At 39.5% G+C, this 27,764-nt stretch overlaps 1 protein-coding gene across 7 annotated transcripts in view; it reads left to right on the top strand.

The window, feature by feature from the left end:
* The window catches only part of Rabgap1l (RAB GTPase activating protein 1 like), a 628,203-nt gene that overhangs the window by 566,669 nt on the left and 33,770 nt on the right, over nucleotides 1–27,764 (top strand). For all 7 annotated transcript variants that reach the window (XM_077803024.1, XM_077803022.1, XM_077803023.1 and 4 more), the window contains one exon: nucleotides 27,602–27,694. In XM_077803024.1, the coding sequence (XP_077659150.1) occupies nucleotides 27,602–27,694 (93 nt within the window). The remainder of the gene's footprint in view (nucleotides 1–27,601; nucleotides 27,695–27,764) is intronic.

Raw genomic sequence — 27,764 nt, 5'->3', positions numbered from 1 at the left:
TAGTCGATTTTGGTACAGTCCAAGGTTGAAAGGCCCATGGGGGAAGGAAACAAGGACACACCACTTCACTTTTAGGGTCACAAGTATGAAATGGGATACATTGCCTTTGCTTGAAGCTAGATTTAATCATGTGGTCACACCAGTAGTCTAATAATGGTTAATTTAAAAAATTCAAATGAATATGACAACCAGAGTTTGAGTTAAAGAATTTTAATAGGTTCCCCAAATGGGGAATAGTTTGGTGTTTTACTCCCAAGTTTAGTAAGGTTTTTTTTGTTTTTATTTTTACCAGAAACATTTAAAAACCATCCCACCACTGTCCTCCTTTTTAAAACAATGACAAAGAAATGTGGTTGCTCGCAATGTATAATATCACTTGTTCTCAGCATATTTCACAGTGCACGAAAACCTTTTCCAGGCCTTGCTCAGGGTGGTGGTAGTGAATGTATGTGTCCAGCAAAACTTGGTATTTTCTCATGTGATGAATATTTCCCGTTCTCTTTTAAAAGAGAAAGGTGGTGGGATGTCTTTTACACTGTATTCTTCTAAGAATAAAATTCAGAATCCCTGCCGCTAATGATGAGATGAGTTTCTCATACTCTAGGTCTAAGCCTCGCTTTGAATGCTCTGAATAAAGGAAGTCATTGCTTATAACTTCTGACAGATAATGCTTTTTCTCATTGATCTTCTTTCAGGATTTTCTTTGTGCAGCTTTTAAAGCTTGGTAGAAGCCAGTACCCTTAAAGCTAATCAAAGCTTACTTTGGCCTGGCAAGTCTTACATGTTTTTTTTTTTTTTTTTTTTTAAGAGATTAAAGAAGAGACAGTTACTGCCATGTGTTTCACTAGGATTTATTAAGACAGAATTAGTCTTCCAGCTAATCAGACTATGAGGAGGGGGAAGGGCAGGGAGCTTTTGTTTCTATAACACCATAAACCAAGTAGAATTGATAAACCAAAGGACCTAGAAAAATCATCTGGTGCTTTTCCTTCTCCATGTAGAATTTTATAAATATATATATGTGTGTGTGTATGTATATGTGTGTGTGTATATATACATATATATGTGTGTGTGTGTGTATTTATGTGTGTATATACATATATATATGTGTGTGTGTATACATATATATGTGTGTGTATACATATGTATGTGGGTGTATGTATGTGTGTATGTGTATATATGTATGGGTGTATATATATGTATATGTGTGTATATATATATACACACACACATATATACATGTAGAATCAATATAGACAGGATTTCATAAGTTATTCAGTGCCATATTTTTTATTATCACTTATTTAATGCAGAAATTGTCCCTTATTTGCTTACTGGGAACTCTTTCAAGATGGCCTTTGTGTCCTTTTGATATATTTCCTTCACTCTTAGAGCACAACTTGTTTTTGGAACAGGATTTTCTAGCTCCGGTTTGGTCTTTACCTAAAGATTTTAAGGATTCTGACTAATTGGTAAGTTGTAGCCATCTCAAGTTCAGATGTAAAGTAAACTAATGATATTTTAAGTGCACTGTTACTATTTGCCACAGGTCTCCTGGTAACTGTAGGAACAAAAAGATGGCTTTTCTTTTATACCAGAAGGTTTCATTAATTTTTGACTTAAAAAACATTTACATGTATTGTTTTTATTACTTCCTGGTTGAGCCTACAATCAAGTGGCCGAAATACTATGTGAAAGATTTTATGTGCTGGCCTCTGTGGTTGAAGACAGACTGCCTCCTATTTTGCATCTAGGTATAGGTTAAAATAAGATTAAATAATTAAACAGCTTCATTTGATTCATTACTTTTTTGAAATGTAGTTATTTGCTTGTGCAGTGAAGTTTTGAGCTACATATGCTCAAAACTCTACTCTTCAGTGAGCTCTGAATGGTACACAGGCAGTTAGTGAAAAGGAGAATTGGTAAACCAAGAAGGACCCAGAAAAGTCATCTGGAACCTTTACTTCTCCACAACGGGTTATACCAAAACCACTCCAGAAAGTCAGTCCTTTCTTTAAAGTTTTCAAAGAGGTATCTATTCCTTATTTAGTAGAATTTCTTAAGAACTTTGAGCCAGGGGCTGTAATCACTCTTCTCTGTAGCCGCCATCCTCCGGGAACAGTTTCTCAGTCTGATGCTTGAAATTACATAAATATTCTATTCCTAATCAGAGATTTAGTTGGCTCCATTCATATCTGTATTGACTCATTTCCAATTTTATGAATGACCACTGGGAGCTCCTTCAGGATGTTTTTGTGAATTTTTGACATATTTCCAGTATTCTTTAGGTTTAACTTGCTTTTGGGAGAGCAAGATATCCAGGCCTTTTGTATTTTCCACATATCCCTGGATATGTGGAAAATGAATAGATAATGATATTTAGAAGCTAAGACCTATGCAACAGTGTGTTCATTGTTCCTGGGGTAAGTATTATTGCTTCTAGTCTCTCAGACAGGACTGGGGAATGAAAACACACACACACACACACACAGACCTCTTATGTGCGCTTGAATCTGTTATTTCTCTGACCATGCGCCTGGAAAGCTCCGACTTTGCACTGTTACCTCCATCTCCATTCCAGCCCTGCAGAGCTCTTTCTAGTTCTCTTTCTAGCTCCCTTCACTTATTTGACAAGTGCCCTTGTATGTGCCATGTCTGCTGTTTCTCTGTCACCTCCTGGATGGTAGGAACATCGTCTTCTCCTTGTACTACCTCCTCACATTGGGTTGTACCCCTCCCACAGATACCTTCCTCATTCTGCTTGGGTTCTGATACACGCATAATGGGTTGCCACTCTAAGTGTCCTTGTCATTTGCTGTGCTGTGACACACAGGCAGAGCCATCCCTTTGCATGGATACCCTTCTCACCTCTTGGACCCTGTCTTCTGTACTCTGTTTTCATAGATTTGGATATACATGAGAATTGGATACTTAAGAACTGACTGTAGAAGCCAGGTGTGGTGGTGCACTCCTGTAGTCCCAGTCACTGGGGAAGCTGAAGCATGAGACAGATTGAGACTTGGATTTGTCATGAGTAAGCTGTGTCATTAACAGACAAACCTGTATGTGTCTTTCCACAATATCAGAATAAATTCATAGGCTACACCACTTTCTTTCTTTTTTATTTTGGTACTGGGTTAGGGTTAAGGTTGAGTTTAGGGTTAGGGTTAGCCCAGGCCTTGAACTCCTGGGATTGGGGTAAGGGTTAGGGCCAGATCCTGTATCCAAACAAAGAATTTACTCCAAAGGGAGGAAACAGGAGCAGAGGTTTTCCAGGTATGATACCTAAACCTAGATTATGAGTGGCTTTTGGAAACTTTTTAGAAATGCAAATCTTACTCTTCACCTCAGATCCATTGAATCTGAAACTCTGGGAATGGAGCCCAGGGATCTGTCCTTTTATAAGCCCTCAGGGATTTTGAGGCATGCTAGTGTTTGATACTCGCTGTCCTAGAGAGGGGAGGAGGGAGAGTCTCCACTCTGATCTGGGTTGCCCATGCCATGGTGAAGGCAAGGCCCCTTTCTTAGGGATTTGGAGCCATCCCATAAAATAAGGGCTTTCAATTGGCTCAGGACGGGAATATCTACTCAGTTCAACCTACCATCCACGGAAAGTTCAATCCTCTAGGGAAACTCTTAGAATTATAGAAGAATTAAACTTTGTTTTACCATTTTGGTTAGAAACCTTTTTTAAAAAACTTTTTTTTATTAATTGTTGATGGATTTTTAAATTTATTTATTGGTACGTGGTGCTGAGAATCGAACCCAGTGCCTCACACATGCTAGGCAAGCGCTCTAACACTGAGCCACAACCCCAGCCCTAGAAACCTTTTTTTTTAAAGGCTAATAGAGGGGCTGGGATTGTAGCTCAGAGGTAGAGCACTCACCTAGCACGTGCAAGGAGCTGGGTTCGATGCTCAGCAACACAAAAAAATTAATTAATTAATTAATTAAAGGTATTGCGTCCAACTACAACTAAAAAAAATATTTAAAAAAAAAGGCTAATAGAAACAACGTAGGGGTCAGAGATGGTAGGTAGCATCAACATCATAGAAATGGAAGTTGCATAGTTTTTATTTCAAGTTCACATCTGGTATAAGAATGCACGATTAATACTCTGCTATCCTGGCTATATTTTTGTTTGGTTTTTATAGTATGGGCCTTGTACATGCTGGGCCAGTGCTACCAACTGGCCCCGTGGCTGTTCTTTGCAGTGTCACTAATATGGTTCATAAATTTGATTCTCTACAGACATGGAGGTTTATTTTCAGGGCAGTAAGACAGGCTCTGAAGTAAAACCACTTGACAGAAAGTTGTGTATCTTTTTTGTGAGTGGCATGAATGTATGAGTGAGATCTGTGTGTGATAGAGCAGAAAGCACAGTCAAGTTCAGCCTCTCCACTCTTGCTGTAGTGGGCCTGGCCAGGGAAGGTGTGCTGTTGGACAGACTCCTGAACTAGGTGTGTCCTGCATTCTTTGGCTTTTTTGACAGCCCAGAGAGGTAATGGCCACACAGTACCTGGACTTGAGAACACTTCCATTCTTACTTGAGGTTCCTGAACTAGAGCTGATGCCCTTCCTAAGAGGTGATAATAGTTCTGATTTTCATTTTCTTTGTTCTCAGGAGATTTTTATTTTTTTTTGGTGGTGTTGGGGATTTATCATGAGTAAGCTGTGTCATTAACAGACAAACCTATGTGTGTCTTTCCACAATATCAGAATTTATGAATAACAATAAATATTATTGTATCACAGGCTATACCACTTTTTTTTCTTCTTCTTTCTTTTTATTTTCGTACTTGGGATTGAACCTGGGGTGCTGTACTATGAAGTTACCTCCTCAGTTCTTTTTATTTTTTGAGACAAGGACTTACCAAGTTGCTGAGGCTGATCTCTAACTTGAGATTCTCCTGTCTAAGCCTCCCTAGTTGCTGGGATTATAGGTGTGTGCCACTGCACACAGTTCATAAATGTTTTTGATTCAGGCTTCGTGGTGCACACCTGTAATCCCAGCGGCTTGGGAAGTTGAGGCATGAGGATCACAAGCCAGCCTCAGCAAAAAGCAAGGAGCTAAGCAACCCAGTGAGACTCTGTCTGTAAATAAAATACGAAATAGGGCTGGGGATGTGGCTCAGAGGTCGCGTGCTGCTGAGTTCAATCCCTGGTAACCCCCTCCCCGCAAAAAAAAAAAAAAAAAAAAAAAAAGGTTTTTGAGATCTCTGTTTCTGAGTTCATGTGATTTATAATTTTTAAAATATCTAGGTATAAGTAATTTGACTTTTTCCTGACAAGAAACAACAAATGAATATGTAATGTAATAAATGCCCACTCAGCATTTACAAGCCTAAGAGATTTAAATAAATCACTTAATGTGGACTTTGGCTTAATTTTATGTTGTCCTTAAGTGTTTTCACTTATAAGTAATTCCTTGAAAATGTCTCAGGAAATTGTTGGCATTAGATAAGAACTCAGAGCCGAATATAGTGCTATACACCTATAATCCAAGTGAATTGGGAGGCTGAGGCAGGAGGATGGCAAGTTAAAGGCCTACTTCAGCTATTTAGTGAGGCCTTAAGCAACTTAGTGAGACCCTGTCTTAAAATAAAAAGGGATGAGGATGTGGTTCAGTGGTTTAGTCCCCTGGCTTCAATCCCTGGTGTCAAAAAAAAAAAAAAAAAGAAAGAAAGAAAGCAAGAAAAAAGAGATGAAAGAAAAGAGCAGAACTAGGAAAAACTTAGAATTCTGAAAATTTGAAAATTACAGCACACAGGGGCTGGGAATGTGGCTCAAGCAGTAGCGCGCTCGCCTGGCATGCGTGCGGCCCGGGTTCGATCCTCAGCACCACATACAGACAAAGATGTTGTGTCCGCCAAATACTAAAAAAAAAAAAAATAAAAAATAATAAAAATATTTAAAAAAAAAAAAGAAAATTACAGCACAGGAGGTTTTTAATTTATGAATTTATCACCTGTGACTTACCACTTCCCCGAGCTTCTCTTACAAGCCCTGGTACTATGACGACACTTCATGACTTTGTGGACTTCCTGAGGCTGCCAGGAGTCAGTCTTGATGAACAAAGCTGTCTTTTCAGCATCTAGATTCAAATTTAACTTCATTTCTGGATAACAAAGTTGTCTTCAAAAGGAAAGCCTACCACTAGTACGTAAACAGAATTGATGAGAACATGAAGTCCAAGGGAATGATGGTTTTTAGCAGGAAAAGAGCAGCTCAGATTAAATCAAGGCATTCTTTAATTTGGTAAATTTCACAGAGGTTTCCATGTATATTAATGAACCTAAACTATTGTACACTTTATAGAGACAGCAAAGTGCTTCTAATACTAATTTATAATGTTAGCTAGTAAAAATGTGTTTACGAAAAGAGAAGAAACTTTCCTGAGAATTAGAAAATGCCCCAATCTACCAATTACTTAGGTTCCATATTTATAGACTCACCTTGGGTCCCCCCAAGAAGTCACTTTTTTTTTCAAATATTTACCTGTATTTTATAATTTTATAGCTTAAATTATATGTTACACTGTAACATTATAAATAACATTTCCAAAAAAGTCACAACCTTCGTGTGTAACAAGGTCTGTGGTGAGAAATAGGGAAGGAGAGCTGTCATATTAATTTAAAAATTGCAGTGCCTTTTTTTTTTTTGTACTGGGGATCGAACCCAGGGGTGCTTAGTCACTGAGCCACATCCTCAGCCCTTTTTAAATATTTAGAGACAGAGTCTTGCTGAATTGCTTAAGGCCTTGTTAAGTTGCTGAGGATGGCTTTGAATTTACCATCCTCCCGCTTCAGTCTCCTGAGCTGCTGGGATTACAGGTGTGCGCCATTGTGCCCGGCAGCAGTGCCTTATTTTAAAAAACTGATATCTAGCAGTGGGAAGTTCTGTCTTCATTTTAAATGTTGTTATCACCAATACCTGATGCTAGGTGATCAGCTAAGTGAGTGCTTCTTGAAATAGAATTTAATTGAGTGAGCAGTGAAAACCAGAAGTCTTAACTTGGAGCTCTTCCCTTTGGAAGTGTCACCTTGGAGATATGGTGAGAACCAGAAGCCTAAAGTCTATTAAATACTTCCTCTTCATCCTGTTAGCTACTGTTCTGGACACTGTTCTGCTGAACTGTTTTAGAAATTCAGTAGCATTTGCATTTGCCTGAGGCATATGTGAGTGGGAGCCAAGTTACAGTGAACAATTTTGGATAGCAACCTCTCCAAAAATAGTAAAAGAAGACCTTAAAGATAAAATCAAATTGTGGACATGAAAAAAAATCTTTTTTTTCTTTTTCAGCCTTGTCATGTCACATGTTGGCATCCTTTCAGGTGATCAAGGAGGATGTTTCCCCTTGAGCTAAAAGCTTGTAACACAGATTTGCACCATGAATCACTTTACATGTGTATTCTAAAGCCCTTGGATGTACAGGAGAAATAGGTAATCTTTAGCAAGTTCTGGCCAGTCCTTATCAATTATAGTAGCTAAAGAAATAAAGGTGTACCTCACTGTTCAAATTCAGGAACCAAAGTCTATTGGATAGCTGTACTGTGTGTTTACAGATTTCACTCCAAAAGCTTAAGTCTAGATCTCTGGCCAAGTTCAGCTGGCTCACTGTTCCAGCTCTGGGTGTAACTGACAATTTTCTCATAGTTTCTAGTAATAAAAGATAATTAAATAGCACTTAAATGTTCAATTTGACCCCTCTTTCTCTTTCCTTCCCCCTTCAGTTTAAGTAGTTCCTCAGTACTTTTTCTACATCCACTATTTGGAGGAAGTTTGTGCCATCGGAGTGACTTGTGTGTCCTCTCATTTCATTTCACTGTATTTCCCATTGCAGTCAATTTTTTTCCTTTATCTTTTTTCCTTTTTGTACAGGGTCTCATAAGTTGCTCAGGCTGTACTCAAAATGCCTGATCCATCTGCCTCAGCTTCCTAAGTGGCTGGGATTACAGGTGTGTGCCGTTGCACCTGCAACAGGCATTCTTTTTAAAATGATAAATGATATTGGAATTATGAAAGACAGCAACATCTAGTCCTCAGGAGATCCCCTTGAGTATTCTTACTTGTGCTAGTTAAATAGTCAGTTTCCCCTAGTAAATTATTACAGTGGGGAATTTATTAGGGAAAACATCATTTAAAAATTTTACCAGCAGCTATAAACTGTCATTTGCAGCTCTGAGCTGACATTCAAACAGCCGCAGTCTATGAGTGAGCTTTTACTTTGAGCTGCTGGGGAGGTTGTTCAACTTCTGTTCCCATGGAAACGAGGCTGGGTGGTGGGGAGGGAAGTGAGGGTTGAAATGCATATTTCCCCATAGCTTATTTTTCCCACTTCCCTGCAGTTCCCATAGAAATGGGGACATCAATGGCAGCCCATCCTGAACTTTGGAGAGCAAGCCTCCATGTGTGCAGTAGATGGACCTTAAAGAGAGGCTCATGAAAAAGCCCTCCCTTTGGCCTCTCCTTTACTTGTGCACGGCCAAGCATAATCTCAATTACAGTCTCTTTGGGTCTATTCAACATCATAAAAACGATCCAATTTTGTTTTCAATCAATTTTTGGAGAGTCAGTTTGATATTACCTTTTTTCCAAAATGAGAATTCTCTTAAACATCCTCTTATTATTATTTTGATTCAGGGAGCACTCCTATTGTGTAACATAAAAAGTCTCCTCAAATAGTCCCATTCTCCTGTATTTTAGAAGTTACCCCACAGAGCAGAGGTAATTATTGGCTCTGTCAAATATATCAGAGAAGTCTGCTATTTTAATTTGTTATCACAATTTTCTGGTTTAGGTAACAAAAATATCCTGTTAGGTGGGTTCTGTGTCTTTCCACCTATCGGCTCCGTGTCATCCCACCTCTCCTGTAATACCCATACTCCAGGAACACACAGGACATGGGCTTCAGCTGTCTCTTTTTCCGGTACTAGAACTGACTAGAAAATTCCATTGGAACCAGTAGACGTTAGGACTATGTTTACCTGAATGAATGTGCTTTAGGCAATATTAGGCATTCAGCTTGTTAGGTTGAAATGGGTTCCAAGCTTGATAAGGGGTTTTGCCTTAAGCTGTCCCAGTGGAGATAGGAAAGTGGATTCCCCCGGGGAAAGCTCATCATAGTCCTGTGTGATTATTGGTGGCCTGGTGAAGACTGATTCTAGGGAGGCTCCAGGAAGGGAGGGATCTCTTGGCTTAATGGATCTCTTGGCTGAAGTGACAGGGAAAGACTTGACTTTAAAGACAGAGCTCTCTTTCATTGGTTCCTTCCCTTCCATTTTTCCTGTCATCTGCTTCACAGAGGCCATTGTCCTCACCTATTTCCATAACCTCCTGAGTGTTCCAGTTTCTTCTTTTCTCCTTTTCTTTATTCTCTCTTCTGGTTTAGCATACACACTGTTTCCAGATTAACATTCTTTTTACAATGTTGCTGGTACTGGGGATTGAACCCAGAAACACTGCCACTGAGCTACATCCCCAACCCTTTTGATTTTTCATTTTAAGACAGTATCTCACTAAGTTGCTCAGGCTTGTCTCATACTTGAGATCCTCTTGCCTCAGCCTCCCGAGTAGCTGAGATTGCAGGCATGTATTACCATGCCCAGCCAGATTAACATTTTGCGGGGCGGGTACCAGGGACTGAACTCAGGGGCACTCGACCACTAAGCCATATTCCCAGCCCTACTTTGTATTTTATTTAGAGACAGGGTCTCACTAAGTTGCTTAGTGCCTCACTTTTGCTGAGGTTGGCTTTGAACTCTTGATCCTCCTGCCTCAGCCTCACAAGCTGCTCAGGCATGCCCAGCTCAGATTAACATTCTTAAAAGCACAGTTTGATCCTTTTCTGTCCTATTTTATTATTAATAATTTTTATTATTACTCATTTTTGTGGGTTGTGCTGGGGATCAAACCCAGATCAAACCCTTGTGCATGTTAGGCAAGTGCTCTACCACTGAGCTACACCTTGACTCCTACTGTTCCACTTTAAAACCTCGTTGATTTCTTAACATTACTCTGCCAAGACTTTCTTTTAAAAGACAGTTCTAATGTCATATATTTTGCCTCATAAGTCCTATAAGTTACCCAAACAATCCAAAGGTGCTTAGTACTTTTTAGGTGTTCTTTCCTATTCCAAATTGCTTCTCACATCCACAGTGGTTGCAAACATCTGTTAAGACCATGTGCTTGCTTTCATTTTAGAAAATGTAGTGCTGAGGAACTACTACCAAACTATTCTATAGGTTCACACTCCATCAGTTGACAGCCACCTAGGCCATCTGCACTCTGTTCCAGAGTCTTCTTTTCAGCCTACTGTGCTGGTGCCTACACAAGGTCTTTTAGCTCCTCATGCAGGTAACACAACTCTTAACACAATTAATAGGACCACATTATTATTTTGGCTCCATGTGTTTGCCTTTGGAGGTTTCTTTCTGCTCCCTTAGGAATAGAGAAAGAAATTGGTACTAGAGAGTTGTTCCTTCATCAGGAACATCTTACCCTTCTGGGTACTTCTCATAGTCCTACTCCACTGTAATGCTGTCTGTCCTTTACAGGAAAATACTCCAGCCTAATGTGGTTGTCCATACCTGAACCATAGAGAGGATCTGAAGCACCTGATTTGATTTGGGAGTAGCACTCTAATTGGATTGAGGGGTAGATGGTTTGCACTGGAAAGACCCTAATTAGGAGATAACTACTGTAAATTAAACCTACTTTAAATCTACACCAGAGGGTTTTCAAATTAGCATAAAGAAATGATTTTGAATTGCATTGGTTAGAAATATTACATAGGGTCTTCTGGCTCTGTGAATTGAATATAAGATTCTGGCAAGCCAACCAATGGAATACCTATAGAACAATTTCTTTGGTGTGGCATTCTGGACCTGTGGCTACCACCTATCAGAAGATGCTTCCTACCTGGTACTAAGGAAAAGTACCATGGAATGCTTCTCTCTAGTCCTGAGAGGGTACTGTATATCTGTGTTCCTCCACACCCCAAATCCTGACACTTTTGAATGGTCAGCAACAAAACCTTTGTACAGTTCTTACCTGTTAGCTTCTCTGTAGAGTCTGTCCTAAATTTCTTGATGAGTTTGTAAAAACCTTCTCTAAACCATAATAGCATAAGACTGATATTTATGTTATGGCATTAACAAAATGTAAAAATTTATTGTAAGTTTTTAATGGCAGGACTATGCTAGAACTGTCTTTGTAGCCCATATAGTACATGCACACACTAGACATTTGCTGAATTACTGAGGATATGCATGCATTTCACAGTTCTGTGCAGAATACATCCAGCACTGGGCTCTGGGAACACTAGCAGCCAATACACAAGCTTCCAGAGTTCCATGATTTGGTGTTCACAGTTCTCAGGGCTCAGTAGAAATTGTCCACAACTGCATGGTCTCTAGTTGGACATCGTGCAGACACACTGGGATTGTTCTCAACAGTAGAGGAAAGTAGTGTTTTCTATGTTGCTTCTTTTAGAAATTCAGATCTAAATTATCTCATACTGCTTTTTCTGTCAAGTCTGAATCTGGCTAATAAAGATTGGATCAATCCTTAGAATGATTGCTCTTGTTGTGTGTATCTCCTAGTTAATTTGAAGCTATATATATATATATATATATATAAATAAAACAGTAGATAAAAAGATTAAAGTGAGAACAGGAGACTGGAAGAAAAAATTAAAGAATCACACCTATAGTATGTAGATTTTTAAGCAAAGCAAAATAAAGCCTGAGCTAAGACTTTGGACCCTGTCTGCATAGATGTGAATGCATCCCTACAGTACTAGATGTGAGGCCCTAGGCAAGTCATTTCATCTCTCTGTGCCTCAGAGGAGGAGGATGACAGCACCTTCTTCATAGGCATCAGTCTCAAGGGAATCAATACACAGGCAGCGGCAGCACTCCGCGCCCAGCTTGCAGTGAGCGCTAGGTGTGTTTGCTGTTCCTGCAGTGCTGTGGTGAAATTGTGGGTCTAAAGGCAGCAGGAGGCCAATTTCAGTAGTTTGTGGTTCTTCTGTCTCTGTATTTGTAGTTTCTTACCCCAAGCAAATAATCTTCATGCCTCGAATCCCCTGCAAATGGTGCTTATACCTTTCTTGTGGCATTTAGCAGATTCAACTCTTGTACAATTATTTGTGAGCTCCTTAAAAGCAGAGGCTGTCTTCTCTGTCTTCCTCACAGCAGCCCGCAGAACGATTACATAATAGCCTCGTTTGCACAGGAGCTCTGGGGGAACGGTTGGGGGAAGTGTGATGGAGACAGTGCTGGGCGCTCCCTGAGCTAGCCCCTGGAGGCCTCTCCTTGGCCTGGTGCCCCATCGCGTTCCTGTCTCTTCAATACCCACCAATGGACAGTACATTTGTTCCAGGATGTCCTTCCAACATGCATTTTCTTTCCTAGATCCTGCCTCATAGGTGGGTGATGTTATGAGATGTCCCCCAAAAGCTCACATACAAGAAGATGCAAGGAGGTTTGGAGATTAAATGATTGGGTTATGAGAACCTTAACCCAATCCGTGAACTAATCCCCTAATAGGAATTAACTGAAAGCAGGTGGAGTATGGCTGGAGGAGGGGGGTCATTGTGGGCGTGCCTTTGGGGTTTATATGTTGTTGTGGTGGGGAGGGCTCCACCTGGCTTTTGGTAGTGTCCTGAGCTGCTTTTCTCCAACACACCCATTCCCCCATGATTTTCTGCCTCACCCCAGACCCTGAGGAATGGATTTGGCCATCTACAGATTGAGACCTCTGAAATTATGAGCCCCAAAATAAACTTTCCTCCTCTGTTATTCTTGTCAGATCTTTTGGTAACAGCAGTGAAAAAGCTGACTAAAAGAGTTGACCTGTGCAGTTGCATAGATCATGCTTCATTTAACGCTGTGTCACCATCTTTTTATTTTTAGTTGTAGATGAACACAATACCTTCATTTTATTTATTTATGTGGTGCTGAGGATCGAACCCAGTCTTCCACACATGCAAGGCAAGTGCTCTACACCACTGAGCCACAACTCCAGCCCCTGTGTCACCATCTTGAAATTCTTCATTTCACCCAAGTGGCTGTGTTAATCAACTTTGGGTTGCTGTGACCAAAAAGCCTGACAAGAATATATCAGAGCGGGGAAAGTTTGAATAAAATTTTGCATAAACAGTCTGTAGTGGACTGACTTCATTTCTCTGGGCTTGAGGTGTGGCAGAGCATCATGGCAGAAGGGTTTGGCAGAGGAGAGCTGCTCTGTTCATAGAGGCCTAGAAGCAGAGAGAGAGAATGGGGGAGAGGAAGGGGCTTCCAGGAAGAACAACCCTTCTAGGACACACCCCCAGTGGCCCACCTCCTCCAGCCCTGCCCCACCTGCATACAGGTACCACCAGTTAGTCCATTCAAAGTGGGATGGACTCAAAATCCAGTCATTCATCTTGAACACACCTACTTAAGCACAGGAGCTCTTGGGGGACACCCCATGTCTAAACCACAAGAGGGAATGTGGGCTTCATTTTTCTGACTTGGGAAATGGTGTAGCTGATCTTGCTCTTCCCCACCTGTACCCATTGTTCCTTGCACCTGGAGCATCTCCCTACACTGGCTACCTTATTCAGAGCTCAGCTCCCTTGTCATTTCCCAGAGAAGCAATCAAAATAAGAGCTGTGTATTATTACCCCTCTACCTTTGCTTCTCCCTCAGAGTGTATTTAAGTTGTGTGACTATTTTTTAAGACTTTCTCCCACCAGATTTATAAGCTCCTTGAGGGGACAGTACATTTGTTCCAGGATGTCTACATTGTAAATAGTCAACACTTTGTGAATGAGTGAGCAAATAGATGATTTTTAGAACTGTTAGAATATTGGAATAAGCTTTTCTCCCCATGTTACAAATTGGTGCATAAAAATGGCAAAGTGATCCACTTTGTGGTTTAATGCTGCTGGTGGTGACTTTTAGCCAGTTTTATCTGCTATTGCTTTTAAAGGTAGATGAATACAGTGAAGGTTGACCATTTCCCGTCCTTTCCAACTGTTTGTCCTTCTCAGATGGACTGGTATAGTAAAGCTCAGCTTCTCTAAAGGAAGGTTTACAATATATTGTTTTGTACATTGTTCTCAAATTCATTTTCTTATGGCATAAAATGTCTGTAGCCTGCTGCCCATTGTGGGTGTTTTTAGCAGGAGATACATCCGCTTTTGATCTAATTGCCAGTAACAACTGATATAAAAGTTCTGCTTAAGGTTTCGTAGTGTTCTGTGGTGGAAGAGCACTATGGGAGTGAGCATGGTGTTTGACGGTAATAGAGAATAGTGTCCCATGTGACTCCCCAATTGTTCTTTCTCTCCTATCTTGTCTAATTTTAAAATAAGTTGAATGAGCTCCTTCTGAATACACAGCTGTGTTGTCTTCCTATCGCCCAGCTTTGGAACTACATCTAATTTATCTGCTTCCTGGAATCAGACTAGCACTGTTCAATATGCAACCAGATTGAGTGAATGAATACATACCATTTTATAATCTTAATTTTTAGTACTTGGTATTCATTCTATTACTCTCCAGACATTTTGCTAAAATTTTTAGGTGATAACCTGAAAGTCATTTAAAAGAATTTTTCTTGTGATATATAGAAGCTTTTGAGGACTTCCCCACCAAAAGAAGAGAAATACAAACATCCAGTATAGTATACTAACTTATTATTGCTTCTTAGTTTTTATCAAAGAGAAAAAATATCAGAATTTTCCTAAGTTAGCCTTCAAGTGAAGATAACCAATATAGTAACAGAAGAATCATTATTGCTTAAAAGAAAAGCAAGCTAAATATCTTTTCCTCCCTTTTCTACAAGTGCAAAGAATCTGAGAAAAAGAGATTTAAAGATGAGTAGAAGGAGGAATAGTTATGGTCCCACAGCAACTGTGACATGTCAGTGAGAAGGAGGACCCAGCATTATTTGCCTAAATCAGTATGGGTCACAGAGAGAACAGAAAGGAATCAAGAAGTAGAGGAAGTAGTATCAAGGCAGATGTATACCTCAGAAGTTCCACTGAAACACTGGAAGACCCCAGAGGCTTAAGATGATTTGCTGTAAGCTGGAAATCACTGGCTTGTTTATGCCTTCAGTGCTTTTCTGGGAAGGCTGTGAAAGGAGGAAAATCTGTCATTTCCACTTGCTTCCTCTTAAGACTTTATGGAATTTTAAGCAGGTTTCTCCCAGAATTAAGTTCCCTACTCAACCACCCCAGAAACTATTTGACCAGCTCTTTTCTTCTAGCTTGCCCAGAAAGATAAGGGCAAAGATGTTCATTTTCTTTTTATGCCAGTAATATGACAAGTATTATAGATTCCTGATCTCTCAGTCAGGTGTTAAAATGACAATATATCCACCCTTGAGTAGCTTGGTTAGTTGCAACAGGCTGCTGAGAGGGCATGTCAGGTTCCTGAATATGAGAGCTAGTGTGCTGGCTAGGTGACAGGCAGTGTAGATGATGGTCACATAACCCTACAATCAAGGCTTAGCTTTGGTATCAAAAGGGCCTGTTGAGCCCCCTGTCACTCTCATGTGCCTGTGCATGTCCCTTTAGTTCTTCACAGTTTACTAATTTATAGAATGGGCATAGAATATCAGTACTCCTTTGTGAGGCTTAAAATTTATGTTGAGTGCTTTACCCAGTTTTGTGTCATACATTATGTGCTCAATAAAAGGAGATGGCTTTAGTAGTAGATGTTTGTGTTATTCCATTACAAAACATAAAAAAAAAGAGGATCTGCATAAGAGGCCTAAATGAATTGCTTGTAAAATTATATAGCTAGTATTTGGCAGAGCAGACTTTCAAATGCAAGACTATTTAACTCCTAAACCACTGTGCATAGAGTATCAAAAAACAAATTTGTGCTCAAATACTTGCTCTTGAAGAGTATGATTTTCCCCATCTTTAAAATTTAATTTTGTTTTTATATGCAAACCGTGTATACAGATTCTTGAAATATTTTATAACAATAAAAGTAGTCCTTTTTAATTTTTTTTTTTTTTTTTTTTTTTTTTGGTATCGGGGATTGAACCTAGATGTGCTAGGCTCAAGGAGCCACATCTCCAGCCCTTTTTATTTTTTATATGAGACAGGGTCTTGTTAAGTAGGGCCTTGGTAAGTTGCTGAGGCTTTGAATTTGCTATCCTCCTGCCTCAGCCTGCCAAGTCGCTGGGAGTGGGTCACCGTGCCCACTCTAGTCCTTTCTAACCATTTGAATTTATTCTCTCCCAAAGTTGATTTCTAAGTTGGTTGCTCTATCACAGAATGGGTGTTTCCTTAGAAACAGGTGGGTGTAGGCTCAGGCCGATTAGTAAAAGCTTGTCTAGCCTGTTTCTACTCCTCCTGGCTTGGCAGTCAGTGTTTCCCGGCAGTGGTTTTCTAGTGGACGACGTACGTACCAGAACGGCCTGGGGAGCTCTGTGAAAGAAGATGGGCCTGATCACAATTCAGACCTTTCAACTCATGTCGTCTGGTGAACCTGCTGGACCCATCCCAGCAGAAGCAGGGCAGAGCGGGAAGCATCAGTTAAAGGAACTAAAAGAAGCCCAGTATGGTGGGAGTAGAGGCTGTTGTCCAAACTCTGTACATCCCTGTCAGTAAAAGTCAGTTGAGCCTATACTTCCCATGCATAAATTCTATTTTGTAATAAATTATGTACCTGCAATATCATAAAATAGGCAAATGTGGATTTTGAAAAATGAGGTAAAAAAAATTAAATAGGGCCAGAAATTCTAATGATTACCTTTTTCTATTGCAAGATGTGGGCATTGAGTAAGTGAGAGAAGCAGGCTGAGAGCAGGCCCTGTTGCACCAGCTGAGTCATGCTGAGTGTTTCTTTTTTATCCTAAGCACTGAGAAGCAAATGAAAATTTTTAGGAAGAATTATTTCAGATTTGTATCAGAAAAAAATTTCTTTTTGCTCTATGATGCCAGAGATTCAGAGTACAGCAAGTGTGGACACAGAAGGCCAGTTTGGGGGTTATTGCAATAGTTCTGATTATAGGTAATTATGAATTGAGCCAGGGCCTTGCAGTGAGGCTCAGTGGGAGAAAGGTGAGTAGGTATTTTAGAGGTATGCTTTATACAACCTCATGATTGCAGGAGTGTTGGTGTGGGAGAGGTCAAAGGTGACTTCTGGGTTTATGACTTGGATTTCTGGTTGGAAGATTAATAATGGAAGAAGAGGAGCTGGAGGTGAGTAGGGGTGGAGCATGAGTCCACGTTTTAAATTTCTGAAATGTAAAACACCCAAAGGATAATATGAAGCTAGCTGGATATGTAGGTTGAGTTTAGAAGTTCTAGGCTAGAAACTATAACTTTGGAAGTTGTCAACACAATTAATACAGTAATTTCTCCCCTTCTAGACAGTATTTACTAATAAGGCATCCCTATAGCAGAAGTATCACAGAGTTTCACAGAAACAGCATGCAAAATTAGATTTATGGAATAATTAGAAATGAATAGATAAGCAGATCCAAAAAACTGAAAGAGTCTCCTCAGTTTGCTGTAGCATTCAAACATGGTGAAGAAAGTAGAAATCAACATTTCAGAAGCTTGCAGAAATACTTGGATGAGCATGCTCCATTCTGGAGTGGGCCATGAATGTTGGAAAGTGGCTGTCATCAATTACTCATAATTGGACCCAGGAACCTGTCTCAGGTGTGTGCACCATTAGCTAGTGAGGAAATTTGAACATGTTGGAGGAGAGGAGAACAAGAGGTGTACTGAGTTTGTGTTACTATGAATTCAGGAAAAGAGTATCTGGAACTTGATGTCTGTGAGCCTGGAACTTATGTTAGGATTGCAGTAAAAGATAAATACCTTCTATGTCCTCACTGGTTAAACCATGTGCTCCTCAAGTATTAGAATGCACCCGATAAACTGGGTATGGTGGTGCATGCCTATAATCCCAGCAGCTGGGAGGCTGAGGCAGGAGGATTGTGAGTACAGGAGGATTGTGAGGATTGAGAGCCAGCCTCAGCAATTTAGCAAGGCCCTAAACAACTTACAGAGACCCTATCTCTAAAAAATATAAAAAGGTCTGGGGATGTGGCTCAGTGCTTAAGTGCCCCAGGTTCAATCCTAGTACCAAAAAAAAAAAAAAAGATGGGGGCGGTCTGGAGTTGTAGCTCAGTGGTAGAGCACTAGCCTAGCATGTGTGAGGCATTGGGTTCAATCCTCAGCACCACATAAAAAATAAAGGTATTGTGTTCATCTACTAAATATATATATATATATATATATATATATATATATTTTTTTTTTTTTTTTAAATACACCTAATAAACTGGATTTGGTGGCACACTGTAATCCTAGCAACTCAGAAGGCTGAGGCAGGAAGATGGCAAGTTCAAGCCAGCCTGGGCAACTTAGTGAGCTCTTGTCTCAAAATAAAAAGGACTGGGGGTTCAGCTCAGTGGTAAAGCACCCTTGGGTTCAATCCCCAGTACCAAAAAAAAAAAATCCATCTAATAAACTCTTATGTACTGTGACAGATTTTCTTCCCCTAGTCTCATGCAATAAAACATTGACTTACAGTCACCCTCTTAGTGCTAAAAATCTCAAAAAGAATCTAAGTTGCATCCTTTGCTTACCCATAAAAAGAGGATTAGGTTAAACCTACAGGAAGTGTCTCTCTTCTTAGAAGTTGTCTCCTGATTTCTTTCCGTCTATTTCTTCTTGGTCCTTATCGTTACTGCACAGTGACAATTTTGGTTGTCACTGATCCATTCCATATCCGGATCTTGATAAGTTCTTGCAGAAGTGTCTGTGATTCTTACTTAGAAAACACTTAGACCCCACTAAATTTCCAAGGAATGTAATATTATACTTTTTCTTGATCCAGTGGTTAATATATTAAATGGAATAATTTATATTCTTCCTAAGAAATTATCTGGAGTGAACAAAAACAGTACATAATGGATAGTCATTTATTCTATTATATTAAAATTTTAAGCACTTGAATATCTGATCACAGGGAATATTTATTTTGAAAAACATTAACCTGAGTCATATGAGCCTTTAAAAAGCCAAAAAAAGTGTGATTTACAAGTATCTGCATCCTTCAATAAATATTTTTATTTCTAAAGTAGAGAAACAGATTCCTTAGACCATAAATTTTAGGTCTTACAGTTGGCTGGCCCAGTGTTCATTTTGAGCATGGGGAAAACCAGCTTTTTGTTTGGCAAGGAAGCTTGTCTAAACCCATGTTTAAAAAAAAAAAAGCCCTGATAGCTGTGCTTGCTCTGCCTCTGACCCCACACATTTCCTTTTGGTCATTCTTGTACCTTGGATGAACATCTGAACATCTGTTACTGTACCATGAAACCATGTGGTAATCAGACACATGCTTGGCACTCTGTCTAGACCCTCAGCTTCTCAAGTTTCTTTGCCATCATGCTCTGGTCCCAGACAATAAAGCTAAGTAGTTACAAGGGCAGGCTCTGCAGGCAGCTGTCTGGATCTCATTCCTGACTCCATTTACCATCTATGTGACTGTACTTTCTCATATGTAGAATCTAAATAATACAGAGTTGTTGAAAATATTAAATATAGATTTTTCTAAGTTATTACTATAAAACTGTTTTTTTTTAACATGAAACAATCCCTTACTTAATGCCAATTACTGCTGACTGAAAGCTGCAGAGGGAAGCGGGCGTCAGGGTGTACCAGTGGGCTACTGAACTGAGCATGCCGTGCCTGTCTCCATCTTTCTTTATTGACAGGTTAGCTCATTAATTCTCAGTACAAATTCCATGCTGAGCACCTACCTACCCCTCAAATCTTGCAGACTCCTGTGTCCACCCCTAGTTTGAAAAGGTGTATGGCATCCTTTGTCAGTGACAGGAGGGCACTGTGGTATTTACTAGGTAAAATGTTAAATGGCACCAGCATTGCCAGGTACTCAGAATTGGAAAGTGGAATCTATACAAACAAGAATCATTCCACCCAAATGCCAGTGGTACCTTACCCTGAAACACTGGTGGCTCCTAGGTTCTCTTCTCTGTTTAAATTCAAAAACCATTTTTTTAAATGAACTTGAAACACTATTCCATAAAATCCATATAAGCCAAAGATCTTATATGCATTGCAGAACAAGTTGAAAAATCTCCATGTGTGTTCTATTATTTCTCTGCTTTCTGTGTATAAGTTTCCTTTAAGTTCATATAGTTGGGGTGTTCAAATTTGTTACTTAAGAGTTCTATTATCCTAATTATCCAAAGTTTAAGATCTGTAGTGTTGAAAAGTACTTGAGCTCTTAAATGTAGTCAGGAAACTTACCTAAACCTTATATGTAAGAAAATATATTTTTATTTTGTAATAATTAATGATGTGAAATTCAAATATTTATGAGTATTCAAAATTAGAGAATGAAAATAAAAATACAGGGGCTGGGGATGTGGCTCAAGCGGTAGCGTGCTCGCCTGGCATGCATGCGGCCCGGGTTGGATCCTCAGCAAAGATGTTGTGTCTGCCAAAAACTAAAAAATAAACATTAAAATTCTCATTTTTTTTCTCTCTCTCTCTCTCTCTCTCTCTCTCTCTCTCTCTCTCTAAAAAAAAAAGAAAGAAAATAAAAATACAAAATAGAGTAATAATCCTGGTAGATGTGATTAGTTAGATAAAGATTATTAAGAAAAATTCATTTAAAATTAAATACAACAAAATACATATTCAATCTGAGTCACAAATAAAAATAAGAAATATAGACCTTGAATGAGAAGATGAGAGACCATGGGGAGTGAAGAGGTTGGGTGTACAGGTTGAGCATTCCTAATCTGAAAACCCTAAATCTGAAATGTTCCAAAATCTGTTACTTTCTAAGCACTGACATGACGCCAGAAATGGAAAAGTCCACACCTGACTTTAGAAGTCAGAGCACAGTCAAAACCCAAGTGCACTGGAAATACTGTGTAAAGCCACCTTCCGGTTATATACACGAGGAGTATCTGAATCATAAATGAATTTTATGTTTAGACTGGATGCCCATCCCCAAGATATCTGGAGGGTGTGTGTGTGTGTGTGTGTGTGTGTGTGTGTGTGTGTGTGTGTGTATGCATGCACAGATATTACAAAATCTGAAACATTTGGAATCCAGGTGTTCCCTCTGAGGGAGACTCAACCTGTTCTTCCTGCAGCCTCTCCTCTCGTATCTTCTGAGGCCAGCATGATAACATGGGGGAGAGCAATTACTGTGCTTTCTCCTTTACTGTCATGAAGGTCACTACTTAACACTCCTCACCCTTTCTCTTCCCTCCCCTTTGCCTTAGCTCACCAGGCTCTTGTCTTTATTGTTTCCAAGTAACAGCTGAATAAGGCTCATGCTCATCAGTAAGTGGCAGATGAGGTGTTGGTGGCCGGGAGTGGAGTTAATAAAAATCCCCCTGGTTTAGAATTGTAACCCATTGTTATCAGGAGAACCATTGAAAAAGCCATTCAATTTAGTGCAGTGTCTTTCAAAATGCTGCCATGAAGTAATTTTAGAGGGTCTGAACAGGCATTTTAACAGTAGAATACAATAAACCCATCATGGAAATGCCAGTGGATACTGGACCGATCCTTAGCAAGAACTAAAAAAGTACCTCGTGGGTACCACTTGGCCAACACCACAGCCAGTTGCAGGTGGTTATAGGAGGAGAGGGCAACAAGGGACCACATGAGTCTGCGCATTGGCTGGGGCCAGTGGTTTTTATCTTTGCTTACTGCTGTCTAGTTTGATCCCCTGCTGTTTTAATGTAAGGATTAATAGTTTACAGTTTATTTTATATTGGCATATTTATTGTTGACTATAAAATGAAGGACGAGGGAATTTTTATCTTGCTTTCAGCAAGTGTTGACTTTCAACTAAATTTTGTAAACATTAAATAGTTCCATGAATAGCAGTTATTATTTATAATATTTTGGTTTAGTTTCCTGTGGTTACCATAAAAGACTTAGTGATTAAAAAAACATGCAGTTATCTAGGTTAGAATAGGACATGGGTCTCGCTGGGCTAAAATGAGGGCATTGAGGGGCCGCATTTCTCCCCTGATGTCATTGGGAAGAATCCATTCCCTCCCATTTTCCAGTGTCCAGAGACTGCCCACATTCCCCTACTTGGAGGACTTTGCTTCCGTCATCCAAGCCAGCAACGTTGACTTTCTTGGGCCTCCATCTGTACCACTCACAGCTTCCTTTGAGTAAAGTCTGGAAAAGTTCTCCTCCTTTAAAGAACTGTGTCATTTCACCGCTTCACCTAATAATCTAAAATCTTCCTGTCTCAAGTCCTTAGCTTAAACCACATCTGCAAAACCCATTTTGCCATGAAGATAGCATATTCACAGGCTCCAGGGACTAGAATGCAGACATCTATGAGAAACGATTGTTCCATTTTGACTCCAGTTTCCAAATTGATTATTTTCTTGCAAAATAAATCTGTTTTTTTTAATGGTTGATTTAAAGAAAAGTAGTAAGTAAAATGTGAATAGACGGCAAAAATAGAGAAGGAATATTCAAATGGCTAATATTTGAGAAGCATTTTACCAGAGTTTGCCCAGTCTCAGGAAGGAGCAGTGTGCATGAGGGAGCCGACCCCCCAGGCCCAGACTGCTCTGCCGCAACTCGTGGGTCTTCCTCAGCTCTAGCCACAGGTGTTCAGTGTCCGCATCCTGCAGAGAGGATGCACCAAGCAAGCAATCTCCGAAATCCCGCCCGTTGCCATTTACTAATTCCATGCAAATAAATATTTATGATATGAATTTAAATGTCAGGGGTAGGCACAGTGTGAAATATCACTAAATGCCATAAACAGTTCAAGAGATGAAACTGGTTCTCTCTTAAAATGCTGTCTTCCCAAACTAGTTGTCAAGTCCCAAATGTTGAGCTTGGCTGGGTGTTAAAACTATCCCTATCATAGTCATTTGCAGGTGTCATGCCAGGGTTGGATGTTCCATTTTTCTCTTTTTGTTCGTTTGTTTGTTGGTTGTTGTTGTTGTTGGTATTTGTTGTTTTTAAGTTGTAGATGGACACAGTTCATTTATTTATTTATATGGTACTGAGAATCAAACCAGGGCCTCACACATGCTAGGTAAATGCTCCACCACTGAGCCACAACCTCAGCCCTGGTTGGTTGTTTTTAATAAATACCATTTCTGAGTGGTGAGTGCTCATTATCAGTCGAACTCATGGAAACAGTTGTGGATTCTTCCAGATTTCTGAACATAACCAAACAGTGAATGCTGGAGAGGCTGAGGGTAGATAGCTGGTGGAATAGGACCTCCACATTAGGTAACCATTAAGCAGGAGGGATAGCTGGACTTGGGAGGTTGAGGCAAGAGAATCATGAATTCAAAGCCAGCCTCAGAAAAGGTGAGGTGCTAAGCAATTCAGCGAGACCTCTCTAAATAAAATATAAAACAGGGCTGGAGATGTGACTCAGTGGTTAAGTGCCCTTGGGTTCAATTCCCAGTACCAAAAAAAAGGAGGGGTGATTCTTAATATCTTCACATATTCTTCAACAGCACACCTTCATTAAATTGATTTAACTTTAACTTAAGAGGAGAAATACCTATGCTGCTCTTGAGATAATGGGTTGTTTTATTCTAGTAAATTTTAGTGACCTTTTTAATTAATTAAAACTACCTAATGGAGAGGTTTTCTTATTCCTTTATCTAATAAGAATTTCTAGCCTCAATATTCCATTCCCTAAAATAAAATGCAAATTTGCCCTGAAATGTAGTTTTAAAAACAAAAGTCTGTTTTCTTAGATTACTTCATAAATAACGAGTACCATATCAGCTCTCCTCTCTTCCTTCTCCACACCTCTCCCCCTTCACATTGTGGCGATTACAGGTGGATGCTCAATATCCCGAGCAGCACAAGATAAATAAGCTTCCAAGGTTTCCTAGCAACATATTGTTCTGGGAACCTGCTGTTTCCCTGAACAAAATGAAGCCAAACATCCTAGAATCTCAGCCAGATGGGAAAGGATTAGTTTATGGGGGATGTTTCGTGTATTTTTTTTTAAAAATTTCACTTGGAAATGAACCTTTTAACATAAGTAGCAAGCTTGACTTAAAAGAAAAACACTCTTTTACGTGTAAAAAAAATCTTAGTGATAGAATTTTTTAAAAATATGGTTTTAGAAGAATTTTCTAGGAACAAGTTGCAATATGTAATTCAGTCATTGATGAACAGATCCATTTTAGAACAGTAGAAAATGCTTCCACCTGGGACTGAAATTCAGCCTTCACCCTGCGGTAGGGCATCCCAATTGCAAAGATGTTGAACACCTCCCATCTGGTGGGTTGGGGCTGCTGAGTAGACGCTTCAAGGCACCTTCAGCTGCCCCCACGGCCCTGCTTCTGGGGATACACTCAACACCTTGCCACTGCATAAAACCCTGGGACTTCTCCCCTTTCTTCCTGGGCTCCAGGGTTGTTTCATTTTCTACTTGATCTTCAGAGTCTGTGTCTGGTTCTTTGATTAGTTCATACAGAGAAAGGGAATTACAATCGAATTCCAGAAAAATCTAGAAAAATATGGTTGTTTTCCTAGCACGGGTCTGTGTGTTTCCCTTGTTTATCTAGCCATCTGTGAAGTCACACAGTTGGTAGGTGGTGCTTTCCTTCCTGCTGCTCTCTGGTTGGTCACAGTGCATTGTGGAAGGTCTCTGGAGATGGATTAGTGTTTCTCATGACCGCACTCAATGGTGGCCTTGTAATTCAGTTACACCCTCGAAAGTGTCCCCATTTGTTTGAAAGGGAGATATTTTTTCATCAGCCAGATGAATATTCTCACAACGTGGTTGTCTAGTGGTTTGGACTGAGTTTGTGAAACTTCCCAATTGTGCTCAGAAGCAGAAAATTCCAGAATTTCACAGTGCTCCTGGATAGAAATAACAAAGTAATTAGAATGAAGAGAATGATACCTGGAGTCTGCTTTTTTAAAAAAATATTTATTTTTTAATTTTAGGTGGACACAATATCGTTATTTTATTTTTATGTGGTGCTGAGAATCAAACCCAGTGCCTCACGCATGCTAGGCGAGCACGCTATCACTTGAGCCACATCCCCAGCCCTGTAGTCTGCTTTTTAATTTAACTCTCTGGTCAGATTCCAGAGTATTAAAACTGTCTTTAAAATTATAAAATAATTACGAATATGCCGGTTGCTTTCCATTCTCTTTGGCTGTCTCTCACACACATACATGTTTTCCAAACTTCATACTTTGAACCGAGCAAGAACCTGTCGAGGGCCCAGGATAGACCCATCCTGTGCTTAGTGTCGTGGTGGATACCGAGGGTACAGACCACATCCTTGCCTTCCTGCTCCTCAAGATGTTTGCAAAATGGCATGTTTATAATCTCAAAAACAAAACTGCTTTCCTTCATTTCAAGTCCCTTTCTCAGGCATCTAAACACTAAGGAAAGATTTTGATGTTTAAAGGAATTACATGGGGCAGTGTGGCTCAGCGGTAGAGCACTTGCCTTGCAAATTCGAGGCCCTGGGTTCAATCCTCAACACCACATAAAAATAAATAAATGAAATAAAGGCATTGTATAAAAAAAAAAAAGAAGAAGAAGAAGAAGAAAACATGGTATATATAGACAATGGAATATAAAAATAAAAAATAAAGGCATTGTGTCCTACTACAACTTATAAAAAATAAATAAATAAAGGAATTACATAATTTGGCCTTTTAAGGAAAGGCTGAAAGTAGACCTGATTTGTCATGTGGAGCAGAATAGGTTGTAATATGTTCATTTCAACTAAAGCTTTTTTTTTTTTAATTCAAAATTTTCTATTATCCAAGCATTTCTTTAGATTTCTCATTTATGTTATTTAACTCTCCTGTCAAGCATTATGAGGTAGAAATTTATTTACCCATCATTTTATAGATGAACAACTGAGGCCAAGAAGTTAAATACCTCTTTGCAGAGAGATTACACAGTTTGTAAATAAGTAATGAGCATTGGGACCCAGGTTTGTCCAGTGCCAAATTCTATGATCTTTATGGTATGCTGTGTTTATTTATTTATTTTTAAAATCAAAGATTCTATGTGATTCCAGTCCTTTCAGAGTCAACTACTGTCTTTTGAGGATGACATTATTTTAGCAAGAAGTAGATGAGTTGTATATAGATGTTGAGATGATTTACTGTTGTTTCAGTACAGTGATACTGTATTTTTTCAAGTTTTATCGTCAAATTTTAGATCTTTGTTTTTGGTATATTAACCCATTTAAAGACATTTATTATTGCTCAACTTTTTACTTCTATTAAACAATTTTTATTTTCAATATGATAGAAGACTGAATTACACTTAAAGATAGTTAAAATTAATAGTACTATTAAATACATAGGTAAGAAGAGTTGTGACAACAGTATTTAAAATAGGTGGACAGACCGTGGCTGTTTTTGTGAATGGAGCTTTGCTGGAACATAGCCACACTATGTGTCACCTGAGGCAGCTTTTTTTGTTGTGGTTTTATTAAGTTATATATGACAGTAGAATGCACTTTGACACGTCATATACAAATGGGAGTATAACTTCTCATTCTTCTGGTTGTACTTGATGTAGAATCATACCGGTCATGTCGTCATTTATGCACAATAGGATAATTATGTCTAATTCATTCTACTACCCTTCATACCCCTCCCCTCCCTTCACTCCCTTCTGCCTAACTCAAAGTAACTCTATTCTTTCATAGCTCCAGCATCCCCGCTTTATTTTGAATTAGCATCCACATATCAGAGAAAACATTTGGCCTGTGGTTTTTTGGGATTGGCTTATTTTGATTAGCATGATATTCTCTAGTTTCATCCATTTATTGGTAAATGCCATCATTTTATTCTTCTTTAAGGCTTAGTAATATTCCATTGTGTATATATCCCACATTTTCTTTATCCATTCATCTGTTGAAAGACACCTAGGTTGCTTCCATAGTTTAGCTATTGTGAGTTGTGCTGCTATATACTTGGATGTGGCTGCATCACTGTAGTATGCTGATTTTGAGTCCTGGGTATAAACTGAGGAGTGGGATAGCTGGGTCAAATGGTGGTTCCATTCCAACTTTTCTGAGGAATCTCCATACCACTTTTCATAATGGTTGCACTAATTTGCTGTCCCACTAGCAATGTATGAGTGTGCCTTTTTTCCCCCATCTTCATTCAATAGCAAGAGTTGAATGGCTGAGACCTTGATCTTATTGCCTGTACAGCCCAAAATACACTCTCTGGCCCTTTACAGGAGAAGTTTGCCAAGCCTTCCTGTAGAATCTAGGCTTTCCCCCAGCCTTTAGCTGGGAATGTTCCTTTAGAATGCCAGAAGCATTGGGAAGTTTTTTCCCAGCCAGGTGTGGTGGCACATGCCTGTAATCCTAGAGACTCTGGAGGCCGAGGCAAGAGGATGGCAAATTCAAGGACAGCCTTGGCAACTTAGTGAGACCCTGTCTCTAAATAAATAAATAAATAAATAAATAGAAAGGACTGGGGATGTAGCTCAGTGGTAGAGCACCTCTGGGTTCAAACCCAGTATTGGGGGGGCGGTCGGCGGGGATCCTAAATGATTGTCTTGTCTAATGCAATTTTCTCCAAACTCTGCAGGTACCAACCAAAAAGCTGAAAAAATATGAAAAAGAATATCAGACAATGCGAGAGAGTCAGCTGCAGCAGGAAGACCCAATGGATAGATACAAGGTATGGGAGGTACTGTGCACCTGTCAGCAGCGTGCCTTTTTATCTGAAAGCAGCAGTTGTGGGGATTTCA

The sequence above is a fragment of the Urocitellus parryii genome, chromosome 9 (genome assembly GCF_045843805.1).
Source record: "Urocitellus parryii isolate mUroPar1 chromosome 9, mUroPar1.hap1, whole genome shotgun sequence".
NCBI lineage: Eukaryota > Metazoa > Chordata > Mammalia > Rodentia > Sciuridae > Urocitellus > Urocitellus parryii.
This window is presented reverse-complemented; position numbering and strand designations above follow the sequence as displayed.